The sequence below is a fragment of the Balaenoptera borealis genome, assembly GCF_965194805.1.
Source record: "Balaenoptera borealis genome assembly, chromosome: 12".
NCBI classification, from domain to species: Eukaryota; Metazoa; Chordata; class Mammalia; order Artiodactyla; family Balaenopteridae; genus Balaenoptera; species Balaenoptera borealis.
The window spans coordinates 85,684,601-85,703,871 of record NC_138869.1 but is presented as its reverse complement, the minus strand read 5'-3'; the positions used below and the strand labels follow the sequence as shown (position 1 = coordinate 85,703,871).

General features: G+C 48.1%; 2 protein-coding genes across 12 annotated transcripts; both read left to right on the top strand.

Annotated features, from left to right (window-relative positions):
* Nucleotides 1-227: 227 nt before the first annotated feature.
* On the top strand, nucleotides 228-17,318 carry MSH5 (mutS homolog 5). 6 transcript variants are annotated; one of them, XM_082346536.1, is made up of 25 exons: nucleotides 228-307; nucleotides 717-867; nucleotides 1,146-1,269; nucleotides 1,727-1,807; nucleotides 1,993-2,055; nucleotides 2,761-2,882; nucleotides 3,069-3,178; nucleotides 3,437-3,472; nucleotides 3,797-3,879; nucleotides 4,976-5,021; nucleotides 7,975-8,113; nucleotides 8,230-8,292; nucleotides 12,856-12,984; nucleotides 13,284-13,356; nucleotides 13,517-13,626; nucleotides 13,863-13,943; nucleotides 14,176-14,263; nucleotides 14,504-14,693; nucleotides 14,794-14,920; nucleotides 15,337-15,486; nucleotides 15,845-15,919; nucleotides 16,123-16,266; nucleotides 16,469-16,606; nucleotides 16,767-16,840; nucleotides 17,063-17,318. In XM_082346536.1, the coding sequence occupies exons 2-25, from the start codon at nucleotides 730-732 to the stop codon at nucleotides 17,172-17,174; spliced, it is 2,496 nt and encodes an 831-aa protein (XP_082202662.1). In that variant the 5' UTR covers nucleotides 228-307; nucleotides 717-729; the 3' UTR covers nucleotides 17,175-17,318. The 6 variants fall into 6 exon arrangements, with proteins under 6 accessions (XP_082202662.1, XP_082202663.1, XP_082202661.1 ...); XM_082346537.1 differs by having other exon boundaries at nucleotides 15,842-15,919; nucleotides 16,517-16,606; XM_082346535.1 differs by having other exon boundaries at nucleotides 15,842-15,919.
* Nucleotides 17,319-17,458: 140 nt separating this feature from the next.
* Nucleotides 17,459-19,264, top strand: SAPCD1 (suppressor APC domain containing 1; the record flags this gene model as incomplete). Of its 6 annotated transcripts, XM_082346571.1 has the most annotated exons (5): nucleotides 17,459-17,814; nucleotides 18,067-18,207; nucleotides 18,704-18,799; nucleotides 18,902-18,991; nucleotides 19,086-19,253. In XM_082346571.1, the coding sequence occupies exons 1-5, from the start codon at nucleotides 17,539-17,541 to the stop codon at nucleotides 19,179-19,181; spliced, it is 699 nt and encodes a 232-aa protein (XP_082202697.1). In that variant the 5' UTR covers nucleotides 17,459-17,538. The 6 variants fall into 6 exon arrangements, 5 of the variants coding, with proteins under 5 accessions (XP_082202697.1, XP_082202695.1, XP_082202696.1 ...); XR_014232511.1 differs by having other exon boundaries at nucleotides 18,067-18,202; nucleotides 18,704-18,991; nucleotides 19,086-19,213; XM_082346569.1 differs by having other exon boundaries at nucleotides 18,902-19,264.
* Nucleotides 19,265-19,271: the final 7 nt, after the last annotated feature.

Sequence of the window (19,271 nt, the reverse complement as noted above, 5' to 3'; positions counted from 1 at the left end):
CCTTCTCACAGGCTCCACCCCATGTCAATCAAGGGCCAGAGGCCCGGTTGCTAGGCAACAGCAGAGGGCGGGAAGTTTGAACTTCTGGCACCGCCCCATATGCGAATAGGCCAATCATCGTCCACCCTTCTCTGCGGTCCCCTCCTCCCTCTCGCTCTGTTGGATCTCTAGGCAGGATCCGGGTCTCTTCGACCAATAGCGGCTAAGAAGGCGGGGCGTGTGCGCGCGCACCCCGCCCTCGCGTCGGCGCACCCTCCCGGAGGCCCGCGACACTTAGTGACGCGGTCTCGCGCACGTCGCGACCCAGGTGACTGAAAAGGCGGGAAAACGCCGCGAGCTGTCCGCAACTGGGTGGGGAAGTCAAGAGCGTGAGGCTGTGATCTTGGGGGCTTGGTTGGCAGGGGCAGAGAGAGGAGGCGTGCAAAACTTGTCCCACAGGACCCTCAGACCGTCTCCAAATACAACCTCCGCGTGACAGGAATGAGGGTGGGGCGAGTGGTGTTTTCTACAGTCTGTACTTTAGTGAAATACCCGAGAAGTCGCCCCTCCAGATGCCCTGCACCTGTGACCACAGCTCTGGAAGGCCCTAGCAGCCCTGCCCCTCAGCCCTCTCCCATTAGTTCTCAGTGGAGTTGCATTTCTGCGCGCCCCGCTACCCCCGCCTCCTCGCGGGTGAGATCTCGCTCCTGAACCGCCTTCATTTTCTTCATCCACAGAGCCTCCAAGGCCATGGCCTCCGTAGGAGCGACCCCAGGCAGGACGCCGCAGGGACCGGCACCTGGGGAGGCCTCGGCCAGCTTCCCTAGCCCGGCCCCAGTGCCGGACCCCCGGGAGGCCGAGGAGGAGGAAGAGGAGGAGCCCGCGGAGGTCTGGGGGCGGGGCGGAGAGGCGATGTCGGAGGAGCGAGAGCTCGAATCTGGAGAGCAGGGAGTTGATTGGAACGTCTGATTGTTAGATTATAAAGGGGCTGGGAAGAAGAGCTGGGCCAGTCACTTCCCTCCGCTGAATGTCGGTTTCACGTTAACTGAATGGGGGTGACGATGCCTATCTCAGAGAGTTGATAAAATAATTTAAATAAGGCATGCCTCAACCCTGCACTTAACGAGTGGTTCAAATATTAGTTTCCTTTCTTCCTTGCCGGACAGATTCATCTGTGTGTGCTGTGGAACTCAGGATACCTGGGCATTGCCTACTATGACACTAGTGACTCCACCATCTACTTTATGCCAGATACCCCAGACCACGAGAGCCTCAGGCTGCTCCAGAGAGGTGAGGACAAAACTAGGAATTCCTCTACTCTGGGATTAGAAGTGTATTTCACTCGTAGGTCCTTACCTGACTCAATCTATTTTTATAGGTTGACTTCTAGAGGCCCCCTTTGTTGTTTTTAGGATTTCATCTCATTATTCACAAATGTACCAGGAGCTGGAGATACAGTCCTGGGCAAATCAGTCATGTCTGTCCTTTAAGGGTTTACAGTCTAGTGATAATCTCCTGGGCACCCCTCTTCCCTCCCACCACCCCATCAGCCTTACTACTCTTTCCTTTTCTAATCTCATGTCTGACTCCGACTTATGCTCCCAATGTGGTGGGCACTCCCTACTCTTAGAGGGAGGAAATAAGTTTCTGAGGGGTGAAGGGAGATAGCAAGGGGAGGGCTACAGGTTCCCTCTTAGTCAAAAGATAAAGATCCTTGAACTCATTTGGTCTCCATTCTCATTCCAAGTTCTGGATGAAATCCATCCCCAGTCTGTTGTCACGAGCGCCAAACAGGATGAGAATATGACTCGGTTTCTGGGGAAGCTTGGTAAGGACTGAGTAAGGGAGAGAGGGAAAATGGGGAAGGACTAAATTATGGAATGTTCCAGGAGACTAAAGGGTCTTGTGGGGAGCTACAGCCAGGAGACCAGAATTGGGTGAGAGGGAAGGTGGAACAGCGGCAGAAGGACTGAGATGTACAGACTGATGGCCCTTTCTTTGCCTCCCTCACAGCCTCCCAAGAGCACAGAGAGCCTAAGAGACCTGAAATCATATATTTGCCAAGTGTGGATTTTGGTATCTCCTCCCTTTTGCTTTGCCCAATCCCCCATCCCAGTTTTCTTTCTCCTAACTCCACCTTCATCATCAGAGGTCTCCCCTCAGCCCTATCTCATTCTAAACCTTTGTGTTCTTCAAGCCCCATGACCAGTCTCCCCACGATCTCTCCTAATCCCTACCCTTTAATAACCTGCAGCTTAGGCTTGTCTAGGGATGAGGGCCTTCCGTGAGAAGACGGAGTAGTAACACTTTTTGGTCAGCTTTGATTGTTGGCATTTTCCCGTTTAAGCCAAAGCCATTTGCCCCTTAAAAAAAAAAAAAAAAGGCACTGCCTCAGTGACCTCGTTCATCTAGAAGACACTTCCATAACCTTCCCAGGTTTTGCAAAAAGGACAGGGAATGTTCTATCCTAAATTAGATGTTGGGGCATTCATGTTATTAGTTCCTCTGTTAATGTGATTTTTTTGACCCCAAATCCCCAATTCCAGACAGATATCTTACTCTCCTGAGCCATTTATCTTTCTCAGTTTATGTTCCCAGCCAAACTTCTTTATAGTATATGTAGAATAAAGAGTCTGAAAATTTGGTTCTTGTCTCAGCCTTACATTAACTGCCTGTGTGAATTTGGCAAGCCACATCATCTCTCTTGCTTCTGTTTTCTCATTCTTAAAATAAGGTGAAGAATCGGGCTATAAGATCTTTCCCTCCCTTCCCTCAAAATAGGCCTGGAGATAAGCAAACAGCGCCTCCTTTCTGGAAACTACTCCTTCATCCCAGACTCCATGACTGCCACTGAGAAAATCCTCTTCCTCTCCTCCATCATCCCCTTTGACTGCCTCCTCACGGTGAGATGGGTCCTGCAAGATAAGGGCTGGGCTGCAGCAGGTTAGAGAAAGGCATAAGCACCTGGAGACTAGGTTTGAGTCCTGGGAGATACTAGCCCAGCCCTGGAAAATAGTGGTTTTCCCTGGTGTCGTCCAGCTTCCAAGACGTTGGGATTTACCCCACCTCCACTACTGATCCCCTCCTAGGTTCGAGCACTTGGAGGGCTGCTGAAGTTCATGGGTCGAAGAAGAATCGGGGTTGAACTGGAAGACTATAACGTCAGCGTCCCCATCCTAGGCTTTAAGAAATTTGTGTTGTAGGTCATTTACCCTAACCTCAACCAAAGTAAGGTGGGATTGGGAGGCCTGGAAAGTAAGATGGGATGGGGGGCGTTGGCAGTGACCCATCTGGTAAAGTGCTCTAGGACACACAGGAGCTCCTGAGAGGGTGTGGAGCTCTGGGGAGAAAACTGAGACAGTACTCTTGAAGGAGAGCTAAGCGAGTATAACTTAAGAATGAACTCATACCTCTCATACCCCAGCCACCTTCCTTTCTGCTTGTTTTCTGTCCTCAGGACCCATCTGGTGAGCATAGATCAAGACACTTACAGGTAAGGAGATGGAGGCAAGCTGTCATCTTTGGGGAGGGAGAAGGATTAAGCTTAATGCTCTAATAATCCTTAACGGGGCTCCAATTTCTTTAATCCTGGGGCTATTAAGAGCTCTCTCCCTGAAGGAAAGAGAAGAGGGGTGAGGGGAGAGAAGAAGAAAAGCACAAAGGTGTCACCCTCCTTTTCTAAAGGGAGAAACTGAGGCAGAGAGCAGTGAGGGACAAACCTTACATCAAGACTTGATCTCAGGAGGTGTTCCCAATCCCCATTCCATTTTCTCAATTGCCTTTTAAAATACAAATTACTCTAATTTCTCCCTGATAGTGTTCTGCAGATATTTAAGAGTGAGCCTCACCCCTCAGTGTACAAAGTGGCCAGTGGACTCAAGGAGGGGCTCAGCCTCTTTGGTAGGTGTGCCCCCTCCCTCATCCCAAACTACACAGGCCTGCCAGAAAAGCAGCTGCCTCCAAAGATGTATCCCAGCCCCTCTCTTTCCACTTCATCCCATTGCCAGCTGTCTCTTCTGCTCCAATCCAGCTTCTTTTTTTTTTTCTTAATTTTTTTATTTTTGGCTGCGTTGGGTCTTCGTTGCTGCACTCGGGCTTTCTCTAGTTGCCACTCTTCATTGCTGGGTGCAGGATTCTCATTGCGGTGGCTTCTCTTGTTGCGGAGCACGGGCTCTAGGCACGGGGGCTTCAGTAGTTGTGGCTCGCGGGTTCTATAGTGCAAGCTCAGTAGTTGTGGAGCACGGGCTTAGTTGCTCTGCGGCATGTGGGATCTTTCCAGATCAGGGCTCAAACCCGTGTCCCCTGCATTGGCAGGCGGATTCTTAACCACTGCACCACCAGGGAAGTCCCAATCCAGCTTTATTATCCTCTTTGTACTCTCCCTCAGTTTGGGCATCTTCCCGAAACCTTGTCCAGTATAATTGTCCAGTGTCATTTGAGTATCATTTCTTACTTTACCAATTCCATGTTTATTCCTTGGGTTTGTATGAATATTCCTACTAGTGGTGTACCTGTCTAGGGTCTTTGGGAGGCCCTATGTATAGAGGAGAGTTATGTAACTGCATAACTCCTATGTTTGCTTTGCATAGAGTCTTTATCTCTTATAGTTGTTTCAGGCTTTAGGGTGTATTGGGGACATCACCCCAAGTAACCACATGGTTTCACTGTGGTTCTCAGTGGGTTGTGTCTAATGTTTACGTGTATGTGTTGGGCTTTTTGTGAGTCTAACTATGCCTGCTCTGCATATTTTTCTGGCTGAGTGTTCCTGTGAGTGCCCATTCCCTCCCCCAAGCCCATGTAAGGTAATCCCGGCTCAGACTTGTGGCCACACTCTGGCTTTGGCTGCCTTTGTGTCCTGTATCTGGGGAACGCCCCCCAGGCCAGCCAGCCGAACACCCAAACCTCTGACCCTGATGCCTCAGCTTAGACACATCCATACATTCCTTTCCCTGACCCTGCTTGTAACAGGCTCACTCCGTACCCCAACTCCCAACAGGAATCCTCAACAGATGCCGCTGTAAGTGGGGAGAGAAACTGCTCAGGTGAGTAAGAGTCACACACGTGCTACAGGTTAATGCAGGCAATCTGTAGACTCAAACACACCACCCTTAGTAGTAATGAAAACAACTGCGCTTTCCCGAATGCTGGCTAAATACATTTAATCCTTACAACGACCCCATGTGGTAGCTAGTGTTATTCTCATTTTACGTTGTCAGCACAGATGCACATGTACCCACTGATGATACACGGACTTTCACACATACACGCAGCAGAAGCAGAATCACGAGACAGCAATGTACACACGGTAATATCTTTAATTATTAAAAACACACTTCAAATTTGAGCTGTTCTCTGATGACTCTCAAATTTGTATCTCTAGTTCCGAGCTCCATATGTGGAATGCTCTTTGCACATCATCGCCACCTGCAATTTCCATAGGCAGCTCAAACTCAGAGCATCCAAACTGACACCCACTGGCCCTGTTCCTCTTCCTGCATTCCCTTTTCTGGTTAATGGCATTGCTGGCAATATAGCTTCTCAGGCTCTGAACCTTGGATTGATGCTTCTCCCTCACCCCCCATATTCAATTATTCACTGAGACCTATTGATTCTATCCAGAAATGTCTCTCTCAGCCATCCCCTTCTCCCTCTTTCCTCTGCTCTAATTCTGGCTATCTTCATTTCTAACCTGGAGCATTGCATTCACCTTCAAATTGGTCTCTGCCTCTAAACGCTTCTTTTTTCCAATCTATTCTTCATTCCAAAATAGAGGTCTGAGCATGTCACTCCCCCACCCCCCTTTTTTTTAAAGCTTAAGTAGAAACAAAACATAAACCTCAGGAGGTTTCCGCATTACCTGCATGATTAAGGGTCGCATCTTTAGCAGTATGGCATTCAGGGCCCCTCAATTTTAATTTCCAGGCTTACCTCCTCATACCCATGTTTTGTTTTGTTTTGTTTTTTCGGCCGTGCGGCTCGTGGGATCTTAGTTCCCCAACGAGGGATTAAACCCAGGCCCTCAGCAGTGAAGGTGCGGAGTCCTAACCACTGGACCGCCAGGGAATTCCCCCTCAAGCCTATGTTTATGCTGTTCCCTCTGGAAAGTCTTTCCCCTGCTGTCCACCTGTCAAAGTCTTACATCCTCTTGCAACCCAACTATCACCTTTCTGGTGAAGCTTTCACAGGCACCTCTGAGGAGACTGACATGCACTGTGCTGTGTGGTCACATAGTGCTTGTTTATGTTTTCTAGTTGCACTATCACATCAGGTTGGAATTAGTTGGTGAATCTACTTGCCCTCATAGCCGTGAGTGAGTTCTATGCAGTGGCCCATTCCTGTTAGCTCAGCACATGGCCTTGTACGCAGTAGAATGCAAGCACACTGGTTACATCATCTCTAAAAACTCAGGAAACCTTTGCTAGCCTGCAGGTGCACAATCTTTTCCCCATGCCACCTGCCCTGCAATGTATGTCTTTTGGAGGTTAATTTAGGATTATCTCTGAGGCCATCTCCAGGTAATTGGTGGGGTGATTTAATTACCTCCACGTTCTCTAGTGCTTCAGGCGCAGATCCCTAATCTCAACCAGGGATGAAAGGGAAGGAATTCTCAAAGGAGAAGAGAACTGAGTTAAAGGTGAGGGAGGGGTGCAGATTCCTTAGATAGGATCCTGCAGGGCATAGAATCACAATCTGATGATCAGCCAAGGGCCCAGCTGGCCTGAAGCCAGACAGGGCACCTGGAAGGTGACTAAATGTCACAGTATGCTCTAAAGAGCACTGTCCTAGCAGGCGGGAGACCTGAGTTTGAGATCCAGTTGTACTTCTTACTAGCTGCATGACTTTGGACAATTTGCTTAGCTTCTAAGGGCCTCATCCCCTCAGCTGACTTGAGTCTGGCTCGACTAAGACCTCCAGGCACTCGAAGTACATGAGTCAGAGCTACCCAGGTGTTTTATAAGAATGTCTGGTGAGGCTCGTGCTCTCCAGGTGGGGAGGGTATTCACAGACTGGCCTACACTGCCTCAGGCACCTCTGCTCCTCTGTGGCCAAGGAGCAGAGGTGCCTAAAACCCACCCTCGAATCCACATGAGTCTTCCACTTCATTCTAACCTGGGATGTTCTAACCCAGGGTAACTGGCCGTAGACTACAGTGTGAGATACACATCCTTAGGCCCCAGTGTCTTCACAGGTTGGCTCTTATACAAAATGGTATGCCTAATGGCTTGCTCTAATGTAGGAAAGAATCCTTGGGCTCCCAGGTCCTTGTAGAATCTCACACTCTTCATAGCCACAGGGAGATAGGGATACCCAGAATTAGACAAACACAGATGAGACATTTATTTCTGTATAATAATTTAATTTATTAGGAAATAACCTCAGACACAGAAAAGGTAATAATAATAATAATAATAATAATAATATAAACCTCTGTGTTTCCACTAGCCAATTTAAAAATAAGACAATGTTATTGAAGCCCTTTAAGTATCTCTACCCAATACTTTCTTCTCTGCAGGGATGAACATTATCATGAATTGAGGACTTATTCTACATGGAACATTTATATACTTTCACAGGAAAAACATGAAAAGACGAATGTCACAGCTAAATACAGCTAAAATAGCTAAATACAGATATACAAACTCTTTCTGACTCACTCCTACTCAGCTGCAGAGAGAGCTAGAGTGTTGGCATTCAAATGCCTCAACACACTGCTCTCCCTCTAAAATATTGACAAACTCCATCACATATCCACATGGAATGACACATGGTCATATCCATCAAAACCGAGATACACACAGTTGTGCTCACATCCAGAGATTTTCAGTAGATGCAAGTAAACACACCTGCATAGATAGGACACTGTACTTACCAGTGCAGATACGTATTGCCACAATCCCCAGGGACCTCCAAATGCACACTTTCACAAATTGAGATCAAGACAGTGATGAGAACAGATGTAATTTCTGGTCTCCTCACTCCAACCCTCACTTCCAGGCTATGGTTCACACGTCCAACCCAGGACCTGGGGGAACTAAATTCCCGTCTGGATGTCATTCAGTTTTTCCTGTTACCCCAGAATCTGGACATGGCTCAGATGCTGCATCGATTGCTGGGTCACATCAAGAACGTACCTGTGAGCTCGGGGTTGGGGGCAGGGAGGTGGGGAAGGAGGTTGAGGGATGCTGGGCATCTTGAGGGGCATTAGGGTGGGAGAAGGAAAACAGCGGCTGTCTCCTTGTTTGACTCCAGCTGATTCTTAAACGCATGAAGTTGTCCCACACCAAGGTCAGTGACTGGCAGGTTCTCTACAAGGTAAGACCTCCCTTCTTGAATCTAGAAGTCCAGGTTAAGACCCCCAGCATGTGTTCCAAACCCTCTTTACTCTCGTCACTCAGTCCAACTTTATCCCAACACTTTTAAAAAAACTTTGCACTGTGGAAATTGTCAAAAAAAATTTAGAGAGAATAATACAATGAACTCCCATGTACCCACCATGTAGCTTTAACACTTTGACTCATGCAAACCTTGTTTCATGTATATCTTCTCTCACTTTCCTTTTCCTGGATTATTTTGAAGCAGTTCCCAGCCATCATGTCATTTCACCCATAAATATTTCAATATGCTTTCTAAAAGAAAATTATTTTTCAAAAAGAATAACAATGCCATTATCTTATCTAAAAATTAATGTAATTCTTTAATATCAATTATCTCATGTTTAAATTTCTATTTATCTCTTAAATGTAATGATTTTTTTAAATTACAGTTTGTTTAATTAGGATCAAAATATGTTCATATAGCGATGGGATGATGTCTTTCTGAGTCTCCTTTACGGGTTCTTTCTCCATTTCACCATTCTCTCTCTCTCTCTCTCTCTCCCTCCCTCTCCCTCTCCCCCCATCTCTCCATCTCTCCATATATATATCTTTTCCCCCTTGCAATGTATTTGTTGAAGAAGCTGGATTATTTGTCCTACAGAGTTTTCCTTAGCCTGAATTTCACTGATTACACTCCCTGTTTTTGACATGTTTCTCTCCTCTTCTAAAATTTCTGTATATTAATAGTTGAATCTAGAAGCTTGATCAGCTTCAAGTTTAATTTTTTTCAATAGTGTTTCATAAATGGAGGAACATAATGTCAGTATGTCTGACTCTCCTTTTGTGATGTTAGCAGTCTTTGATGTTTAATATCTAAGTCCATTAGTTCTTTAGAGATTGCAAAGTAGTGTTATTCTAATTCTGTCATTCTTTCTTCATTTATTAGACAGAACGTTTCTGGAAGGAAGACTTCCTCTCATCTACTCTTTGGTTACCTAGTGATATCACAGAACATTGCTTGATTTTTTTCCCCCTGATTTTATCTGTCCAGCTATCAGCAAATACGAAATTAGTTCCATAATCCTCCAAGGCAACCAATGAGTTTTTTTGGTTGCTGTTGTTGTTTTAGTATCATTACAAACTTACAGATTTCTTCGTGCTTCAGGCCACTGCTTTTTTTTTTTTTTTCACTGCATTTTTAATCTTTACACATATTCGAGTTATTCCATCTTTGGCCAATGGGGGCCTCTTCATGTTGGCTTCTGAGTCCTTTAACATGACACTAGTAGACTTGGATAGCTTCCCCACTCTCTGGTTTGACAAGATGTACCAGATATACCATTTATACCTACCCGTTCTGACCCGGAACCAGACATTTCTCTGAGGAGCCCTGGTTCCTTTTAGTGAGAAATGGTATTTCTGTATACCACAGTGAATGCTAGAGGGTACTCAGCATGTTTTGCTTTTTGCTTGTAGGCCTTTTCTGTGGACAGATCTAGGAACTTTAAAAAAAATAAAATACATGATAAATTAGTACTGACATCACCTATTTATTTTGTTTTAGTTTTTTAGATATCCAGAGATCACTGTATCTATATTCTTTTTTTTTTAATTAATTTTCTTTTGAGTATAGTCGATTTACAATGTTGTGTTAGTTTCTGCTGTATAGCAAAGTGAATCAGTTATACATAAATATATATCCACTCTTTTTTAGATTCTTTTCCCATTTAGGTCATTACAGAGTATTGAGTAGAGTTCCCTGTGCTATACAGTAGGTTCTTATTAGTTATCTATTTTATATATAGTAGTGTGTATATGTCAATCCCAATCTCCCAGTTTATCCCTCCCCCACCGTTTCCCCCTTGGTAACCATTAGTTTGTTTTCTACATCTGTGATATCACCTATTTAAATTCAGCACCACAGGGTTCTTACCTTGTATATTCCATTTTTATCCTCTTCAATATTTCCTTCTTCCATACTGGAGATTCTGTGTCTCAATAACACTAGGAATGAGAAAATCAAAGTATCACTTATTTGCTTTTTCCTACATTACATCCACAACAATCTTAGAATAGCAATATCACCGTTACTACCAACTATATGATTATTGAACACTGTTTAAGATTTTTTGGGGGGAAGGAGGGATAGTTCTTTCTGTTCTCCCTAGGGATATACAGTCAAATTGCTGTGTTTTAGTCACTATTTCAAGTGGTTATGTCACTATCTGGATATACATTATGTTCATTTGTTTCATTCTTTTTTTGATTTTTAATAATTGCTTCTTAAAACTTAATCTTATAATTATGTAGAATATTTACACAGTTCCAAAGTCAAATCTCCCAGACAAGGTATAGTCAATTAATTGTAGCTTCTATCCCTTTTCCCTCTCTCCACATATAGATAACCTTTTTAAAAAAAAAATTTTTTTTGGCTTAAATAAGATTAAGTTTATTTATCTTTTATAGAAAAGGATAAAAATAAGCAGTCCATGATTGCTGGGTGGTTTCATAAAGTCCTCAGTGACCCAGTCTCCTTCTGTCTTCCTGTTCTGCCATCCTCAGCATGTGGCTTCTACCACCTAGCTCAAGATAGCAATGTGAATTCCAGCTGTAACATCTGCTTTCCAGCTACTCCTCCTCCACTGCTATTCGAAGTTTCCAGTGACTGTCTGAAGTTCCTCTGTGCATGGTTTCAGTTTCCAGCTTTTTTGCTGCAGCAGCTGCTATAGTTCTGTTCCTAGTGAATTTGAGGTTCTTGATGTCTCATTGCAGAAAGAATTCAGTGTGAAACAAAGTGATACTTAAGAAGTGGATTTATTTAGAGAGAAGCACACTTCACAGACAGAGTGGGGGCCATCTCAGAAGGCGAGAGAGCCTAAAAATTTTTTTTTAATTTAAATGTATTTATTTATTTTTGGCTGCGTTGGGTCTTCGTTGCTGCGCACGGGCTTTCTCTAGTTGTGGCGAGCGGGGGCTACTCTTGGTTGTGGTGTGCGGGCTTCTCATTGCGGTGGCTTCTCTTGTTGCAGAGCACGGGCTCTAGGCGCCCGGGCTTCAGTAGTTGTGGAATGTGGGCTCAGTAGTTGTGGCTTGTGGGCTCTAGAGCGCAGGCTCAGTAGTTGTGGTGCATGGGCTTCAGTAGTTGTGGCTCATGGGCTCTAGCGCGCAGGCTCAGTAGTTGCGCACGGGCTTAGTTGTTCCGTGGCGTGTGGGATCTTCCCCGACCAGGGCTCAAACCCGTGTCCGCTGCATTGACAGGCGGCCACCAGGGAAGCCCTCTACAGTATATTTACCTAACACATAAAGTAGTTTCAGTTTTATTTTACGTGAGCAGATGTGTGTGACTATTTGTATATCCCCTCCCACTACTTAACATTTATCCTTGGCTTCAGCCAGGCCAGGCTCTGCGTTCAAGCACTCTGCCTGGGAGACCCACCATGTTCCTGCTCAGGATAGCATGGTGGTTAAAAGCCAGACACCTGGGCTCAATTCCCAGCTCTTCTATTTACTCTCTGTGAGAACTTGAGCAAATTGTGTTACCTCTTTGTGCTTCAGGTTGCTCACCTGTAAAATGGAGTCATGCTAGTCCCTATCTCCTAGGATTATTTTGAGAATTGAATGAAATTAACACATGTAAAAAGTTTAGAATATTGCCTGGCAGGTAGTAAACATTCAATAAGTGTTAGTTCTTATTCCTACCTCTATTCATTTGCCCATGCTCTTCCCCCCACCCAGAATACCCTCCTCCCTTTGGAATTGCCTTATTCAAGACCAAGCTCATTTCTTTTTCTCTGCAAAGCTATCCCAACTATTTTAGCCCATATTAGTCTTATTCTCTGAACTTCCTTAGTAATTTTAGTCAGTTTCACAACTTGGTCAATCTTTTTTGTGGGTAGTCATTGTTTTTGTTGCTTGTTTCCATCATGGCTAGATTATAAACCCTTTGGTTTACACACTTTATATATCCTCTGTCACAGAGTGAGGCTCAGTCAATGTCCTTTGGATTGGGTCTATCCACTCAGTCTAATCCCTGGTTAGAGCAGCCACCTCAGGTCACACTGACTTTCACGCTGGGGAATTAATTCTCAGTGACTCTCACCCATCCTCTCTTCCTGCTGTCTCTTACCTGAATGCTGTCATTGCCCCTTCTGCTCATTTACTTCTTTCTGCCTTTCATATCCCTATTTCTCTTTCTCCTTCCTCTGTACAAACTTCTCTCTTGGGATATTGTACAAATCTCTATCAAAGCACCTACCACTTTATTTTTAAATCTTCTGGGTGTATTTCTGTCTTCCTTACTAGACCACGAGCCCATCTAGGACAAGGGACCCAGTTGTCTTTGTTGTCTTTGGAGCCTCAGTGTTTAGTGTGGTGCCTGGTGAAGAGTTCTGCAGATACCATTTTCTCTCTCACTGTTTTCTTTTTTGCATTTGAGATCTTCTCTCTGTCTCTGTTGTTGTGTTTTTCCCAATTGGTCTTTGTTCTTCTCAGTCCATCCCTGTCCCCTCGCCTAAGCCCGGCCTGGGTATGGGCCACCCTCCTCTGTCCATTTCTCCTACAGACAGTGTACAGTGCCCTGGGCCTGAGGGATGCTTGCCGCTCCCTGCCCCAGTCCATTCAGCTCTTTCGGGACATTGCCCAAGAGTTCTCTGATGACCTACACCACATTGCCAGCCTCATTGGGAAAGTGGTGAGTGGAAGGAAAGAGGCAGAGCTCCTGGGAAACTAGGGGAGAGAGATGGGTTTGGATAATAGAGAACGACTGGGCTCTGGGGAATGTGGTGTGGAAGATGGGGATGCATGGGAGACACTGAGGTCTGCTGGATGACCAAGGGATGGGATGGTGAGAGGAGATGGCAAAATATCAGGGATCTGCTTGGAGGCTTGGAGGGTTAGGGTTAAAGCAGGGACTGAAGGGGCCCAAGTAGAGGTGAGGAACAGGACGAGATGGTGCTGGATGTAAAGAACCTGGACTTCTTGTCTCCTCAGGTGGACTTTGAGGGCAGTCTTGCTGAAAATCGCTTCACAGTCCTCCCCAACATAGATCCTGAAATTGATGAGAGTGAGTGTTAGGTGGACGGATGGGCCTGTGAGCACTGAAACATGAGCCTGCCCAGTGATGGGGTACCATTCTCGGTAGGCGGCCACTACAACTGGGGATAATCATCGCAACCAGAGCAGGAACCTTACTTTTGATATCCACGTGTCTTTCACCCTCCTAGAAAAACGAAGGCTGACAGGACTTCCCAGTTTCCTCACTGAGGTGGCTCGGAAGGAGCTGGAAAATCTGGACCCCCGTATTCCTTCATGCAGTGTCATCTACATCCCTCTGGTGAGGGTAGGAGGGTGGGTGTGCTCCCCAGGGGTTTTTTAGGGGGACATTAGGCTTATGAAGGACACATTAGTAGATAAGAAAACCCTGGAGAAATCTGAAGAACATGAACACTTTTTGGTGGCTTTAGACCCCTGAGGGAAGCACTGGGGGATATAGGGGACTCTGGCTTCCTCTAAGGAAAGAAAGTGCCCAGTGCATCACTCTCTGCTTTATCTCTTTTTTACTCTCCCCAGATTGGCTTCCTTCTTTGTATTCCCCGCCTGCCTTCGATGGTGGAGACCAATGACTTTGAGATTGAGGGTCTGGACTTCATGGTGAGACCCTTGACCTCTGTAGGGGTTGATAAGGAAAGTGAATGAGCAGCTGAGGGGAAGGCCTTACCCCATCAGCACTGCCCAGTGTGGGATCCCTCTTCTGTTGTTTTACTCTGATCTTTACCAGCTCTGAGACAAAGGAGAAAGAAATCAAGGTCAGGGCTGGAGCGGGGGTTAGAGAGGATGAGGATCGAGAGAAGCAAAGCCCGTAGCTTTGAACCCTTGTATCCAGTTCCTCTCAGAGGAGAAGCTTCACTATCGTAGTGCTCGAACCAAGGAGCTGGATGCATTGCTGGGGGACCTGCACTGTGACATCCGGGGTGAGGAGAAGCGAGTGGCTGGAGCGGAGCGGGCAGCGTGGAGATGATTCTGATAGGCTCCTTTCCTTCCTGCTATTGCTCTCGCTCTCTTTCTCTCTCTGACTCTGCCTTTTCTGAATGTCTCTGGGTATTTCAGATGGTATCTGCAAGCCTGTTTCTGGGTCCCTCTGCTGGCCTCTTTGTCTCTCCTTCACTTTCCCCTGGAGCTGACCCCCAGCTCCCTCCCTTACCTGCCCCCAGACCAGGAGACCCTGCTGATGTACCAGCTGCAGTGTCAGGTGCTGGCACGGGCAGCTGTCTTGACCCGGGTGTTGGACCTTGCCTCCCGCCTGGACGTCCTCTTGGCTCTTGCCAGTGCCGCCCGGGACTATGGCTACTCAAGGCCCCATTACTCCGCACGGCTCCTTGGGGTACGAATCCAGAATGGCAGGTGAGAACAGAAAAGGGTGGAGGCATAGACAAGAGGGGCCCAAAGGCCCCATCTTCTGCATCCACAGGCCATGTGCAAGGTACCTCTCCACCCACTGCAGGCATCCTCTGATGGAACTCTGTGCCCGAACCTTTGTGCCCAACTCCGCAGAATGCGGTGGGTACAAAGGGAGGGTCAAAGTCATCACTGGACCCAACTCCTCAGGGAAGAGCATATACCTCAAACAGGTAGAGGAATCCCTACAAACTGGGCCTCTGGAATCTTCTCCATTGTCTCCATCCCCCACCTGCCAGTCAACCCAGGTCCCTACGGCTCTTCTCCCACTGTGTTCTGACCCCAGCTGTCATGAAAAGACCATAACCCACACCCGCTGCTCCTCTTCCTCCCAAGTTCTCATTCTCTACCTGAGGGAGAGCCATGCTCTAATGATCATTCCATGGCCTGAATTCTCCTCCCCCACCTCTGAATTAAAGTGTGCCTTTGCTCACTCCCTGCCCTTTACTGATTCTAAAGCGAGCAGAAGGGGCTGTGATCTTCTGTTAAACTGTGTCCATCTCTCTTGATCTATTGTTCTCCCCTCAGTTTAGCCTCACCTTCACCTCAGCCACACGAGGCACTGGGCCCTGTCTCCTCCCCTATTCAGGTAGGCTTGATCACATTCATGGCCCTGGTGGGCAGCTTTGTGCCAGCAGAGGAAGCAGAAATCGGGGCAGTAGACGCCATCTTCACCCGAATCCATAGCTGTGAATCCATCTCCCTTGGCCTCTCTACCTTCATGATCGACCTCAACCAGGTCAAAAGGAGGGAGGGTTGGGGGAGGGGGATAATGGGGAAGGAACCCTACCCGTGAAAAATGTTCAGAACAGGAAAAGCGTTCCTTCTGCTGCCTGCTCTCTGCACTAGGGGCAGGGAGCACCCAGTTCAGAGACCAGGAGAATCAGTACCGCGAACCTTTATCGATCCCCGGCTTTGTGTGAGGCACTGTTGGCAATGAAAGGATGAACAAAACATGTGTCTCGCCGTTAAAGAACTTGCAGTCCAGTCGGGTGGACACATACACAAGCAGCTTCACTGCCAGGCAGACTGTGGTCAGTGCGTTACAGGCCTCGAATGTTTCTGAAACTCTCCCTTGTCCACCTGGTACCCAGCAGGTGGCGAAAGCAGTGAACAATGCCACCGAGCGGTCGCTGGTCCTTATCGATGAATTTGGAAAGGGAACCAACACGGTAAGGGGAGAAGCTGTTGAGGAGCTAAGGAGGGGAAAATGAAGGAGGGCTAAGGAACAAGAGGGTGCGGCTGCGCCCCTGGAAAAGAATAGGGGTGTGTGGGTGGAAAAGAAACAGAGTGTGAGGCGGGAGAGGCCCGGCAGGAGGAGAGGGGCGCACGGGGCACCTATGCTTCCACAGCCTCACCCCTGCCCTCTGCACAGGTGGATGGGCTCGCGCTTCTGGCGGCCGTGATCCGACACTGGCTGGCGCTTGGGCCCACGTGCCCCCACATCTTCGTGGCCACCAACTTTCTGAGCCTCATTCAGCTACAGCTGCTGCCACAGGGACCCCTCGTGCAGTATTTGGTGAGGAAACCAATCCAGCTCCCTAGGGGCCCCTAGGCCGAGCATTTCCCTGAGCTGGGAACTGGCTTCTCCATCAGAACAGGGGCTCCCTGAGCACAGGGACCATGTCCCTTCCTGTTTCTCACTCTCCACAGCAACTGACCAAGGGACTGGGACAGGAAGCAGAATGACTGATAACATTCCCCTTTTCTTCTCTTTTAAGACCATGGAGACCTGTGAAGATGGGAATGACCTTGTCTTCTTCTATCAGGTTTGTGAAGGTGTTGCCAATGCCAGCCATGCCTCCCACACAGCTGCCCAGGCTGGGCTTCCTGAGAAACTCGTTGCTCGTGGCAAGGAGGTGAGGTCTAAACAGCAACCGCCTCCATCAGGGCTCCCTCCCACTGTCCCTGCTTCTCTGAGGGACCTGGATTTCTGGGCCCATGGGATTTCTGACCCTTACTCTCTCTTCTCTTATCCAACACCCACGCCCACCTCTGCCCCTTCCTCCTCGGTCCTAGGTCTCAGACTTGATCTGCAGTGGAAAGCCCATCAAGCCTGTCAAGGAGCTGCTAAAGGAGAAACAAATGGAAAAGTGAGTGCAGGCCCAGGGTCCTTGTTCTCTCTAGCATGTTCTGCAGCTCTTCTACCCCTTTCAGGGACTCAGACAGCCTCTTGCCCTTTAAAGATTCAAAATTTCTTCCTAAAATTCCTAAATTCTCAAGGTCTCAGGTTTCCTGTGCTGCATCCTCTTCCCTCTGCTCAGGGATTCTGTTATCCATGCTTCCATAAATCTCACTGTTCTCTCTCCCCTCAGTTGCCAGACGTTAGTAAACAAGTTTCTGAAACTGGATTTGGAAGATCCCAATTTGGACCTGGACATTTTCATGAGTCAGGAAGTGCTGCCTGCTGCCACCACCATCCTCTGAGCGTCCTTCCTGGGCTCTCCTCCACATCCCAAACCCCGGGAGGCTGCCAGGCCCTCTTTGTTTCCTTACTTCCTTCACACCCAGAGTTCTCAGTTTCCCTGAAAATTTTGTTTCATGTTAGTAATAAAGTTTATTTTGGAGAAAGTTATTGTTTCCTTAGATGAGCCAAAACAAAACAAGAGAGTAGGAAAGAGATGAAATAGGAAGCAGCAGGCCACAGAAGGACCTGCCCTGCCTCATTAAAAATAAAGTATCACTGCTGGAGGGAGGCCCTCGGGTTCTACCCAGGGGGACTTTATGAGAACCAACCACTTCAACAGACCCTACAAAAACAGATGAGAGGGAAGACAGGAGCCCAAGGGAGATGTTCTTTCCCCTCAAAGTAGGAACACCTCAGCCTGAGACAGACCTGCAGGAAGGGCTCTGGGAGGCTGAAAGACTAGGCAGGACCGGTGCAAGGCTGGGGGAAAGGGAGGGACCAGCCCTGCACCAGTGGGTGTGGCTCCACCCTTCCCACCTCAGAGCCATGGGGAGCCGGGGTCCTGGTGGGCTGCCCCTGGTGCAGGCCCCCTACACGGTTCTGCTGCTGCCACTGGAGACAAGCCGCCAAGACCCAGGGGCCCAGCGCTTCTTCCTCTGGGTGAGTATCAGTCCCGCAAGAGGTCCCGGGGAAGCCCCTCTCCCTAGATCAGTCTCCTGCAATTCCACTCAATTTTGAGGACTCGTAAGTTCAGCCCCTTGCTTTCCCTCGCCCTCCAGGTCCTCAGTGGCCAGTCTGGGCTCACACTCAGTGACCAGATAGTGAATTGAACCAGGGGTTAAGAGTAAGGGCCATGCATGGCCCAGAACCCTGCTGTGGAGTGAGTCAGCCTCTGCTTCTTGCCTTTTTCAGCTGCAGAGGATGCAGGCTCTGGAGCGGGAACAGGATGCCCTGTGGCAGGGGCTGGAGCTGCTGGAGCATAGCCAGGCCTGGTATGAGGGCCGTCTGAGGGAGGCCCAGCAACAGCAGCTATATCTGGGGGCCCTTGGTGAGGTATGGGGCTGACCCACGGTATGTGGGGGCAGGGGTAGCAGGGACATGTGGACACAGCCCGACACCATCCTGGAAAGGCAGGAGTTAATGGAGAGGGATCATCAGTTGGAAGCAGCATTGTAATGACAGGATGCCACCAAGTGTTAGGTCGGTTCATTGTTGGGCCTAGAGGAGGCTGGTCTGCATTCCATTCAGAGGGACACAATTTGGCTCACTCCATGGAGATGGGGGAGTGGTCTGGATTGTTCCAGTGAGTCAGGGATGGACAGGGAGGATCCAAATAGAGAAAGCGGGTACTATGCTATGTGAGGGGGTTGGAGGAACTGGACTATTAAAGAAATGGAGTGGAGAGTACTGGAATTTCCCACCTGCCTGGCAGGGAATTGGGATGAGGGGATCCAGATGGAGGAGAGGAATGACCTGTGGTGATAGGAGAAGAGTGGAAGATGGTACTCGAGTTTTCACCACGTTGTCTGCCTCTAACTCCTCCTTTTAGAATTTTCCAACAGATTTACACTCAGAGCCTGGTGGCCCCCAGTTAGCCCATATTCAAAAGGTGAACATCTGTTTGCAGAACCTGATTCAGGGGAAGGTGAGTTTATTGTTTTTAGTTTACTCTTGGGAAGTGAGGGTAAAGAGGGGACTTGGGGTCAGCACTGGTCTAACAAAACAGCGAATTCCCCGCCCTGCCCAGTTCTCCCCGCATCCCCTGAACAAAGCTAGTTCCTGCGCCACCCAGGACTGGAAGGGAAGGCCAAGGAAGCAGAACGTGTGGCAGCAACATGTAAGCAGTAGAGGAGTGGGGGGAGGGCGGAAGCCCTGGCCCTCAGTGGGAGGGAGGGCACAGACACCCAGGCTGTCTCCCTCCTCTTCTCCAGGTGGTGTCAAGGCAGCAGAAAGGAGTCACTCAGCCAAAGGGGGAGATGGCTCAGCCAGGGTGCCCCAATGGACGGAGGGGCCCTACCCGTGTCTAAGGTCTCCTCTGGTTCCCCTCAGTTGTGCTGGCAAGGCTGAGTCAGAACCCCCAGCCTCCTTATTCTGCTTCTTGACTCAATAGCTAAATG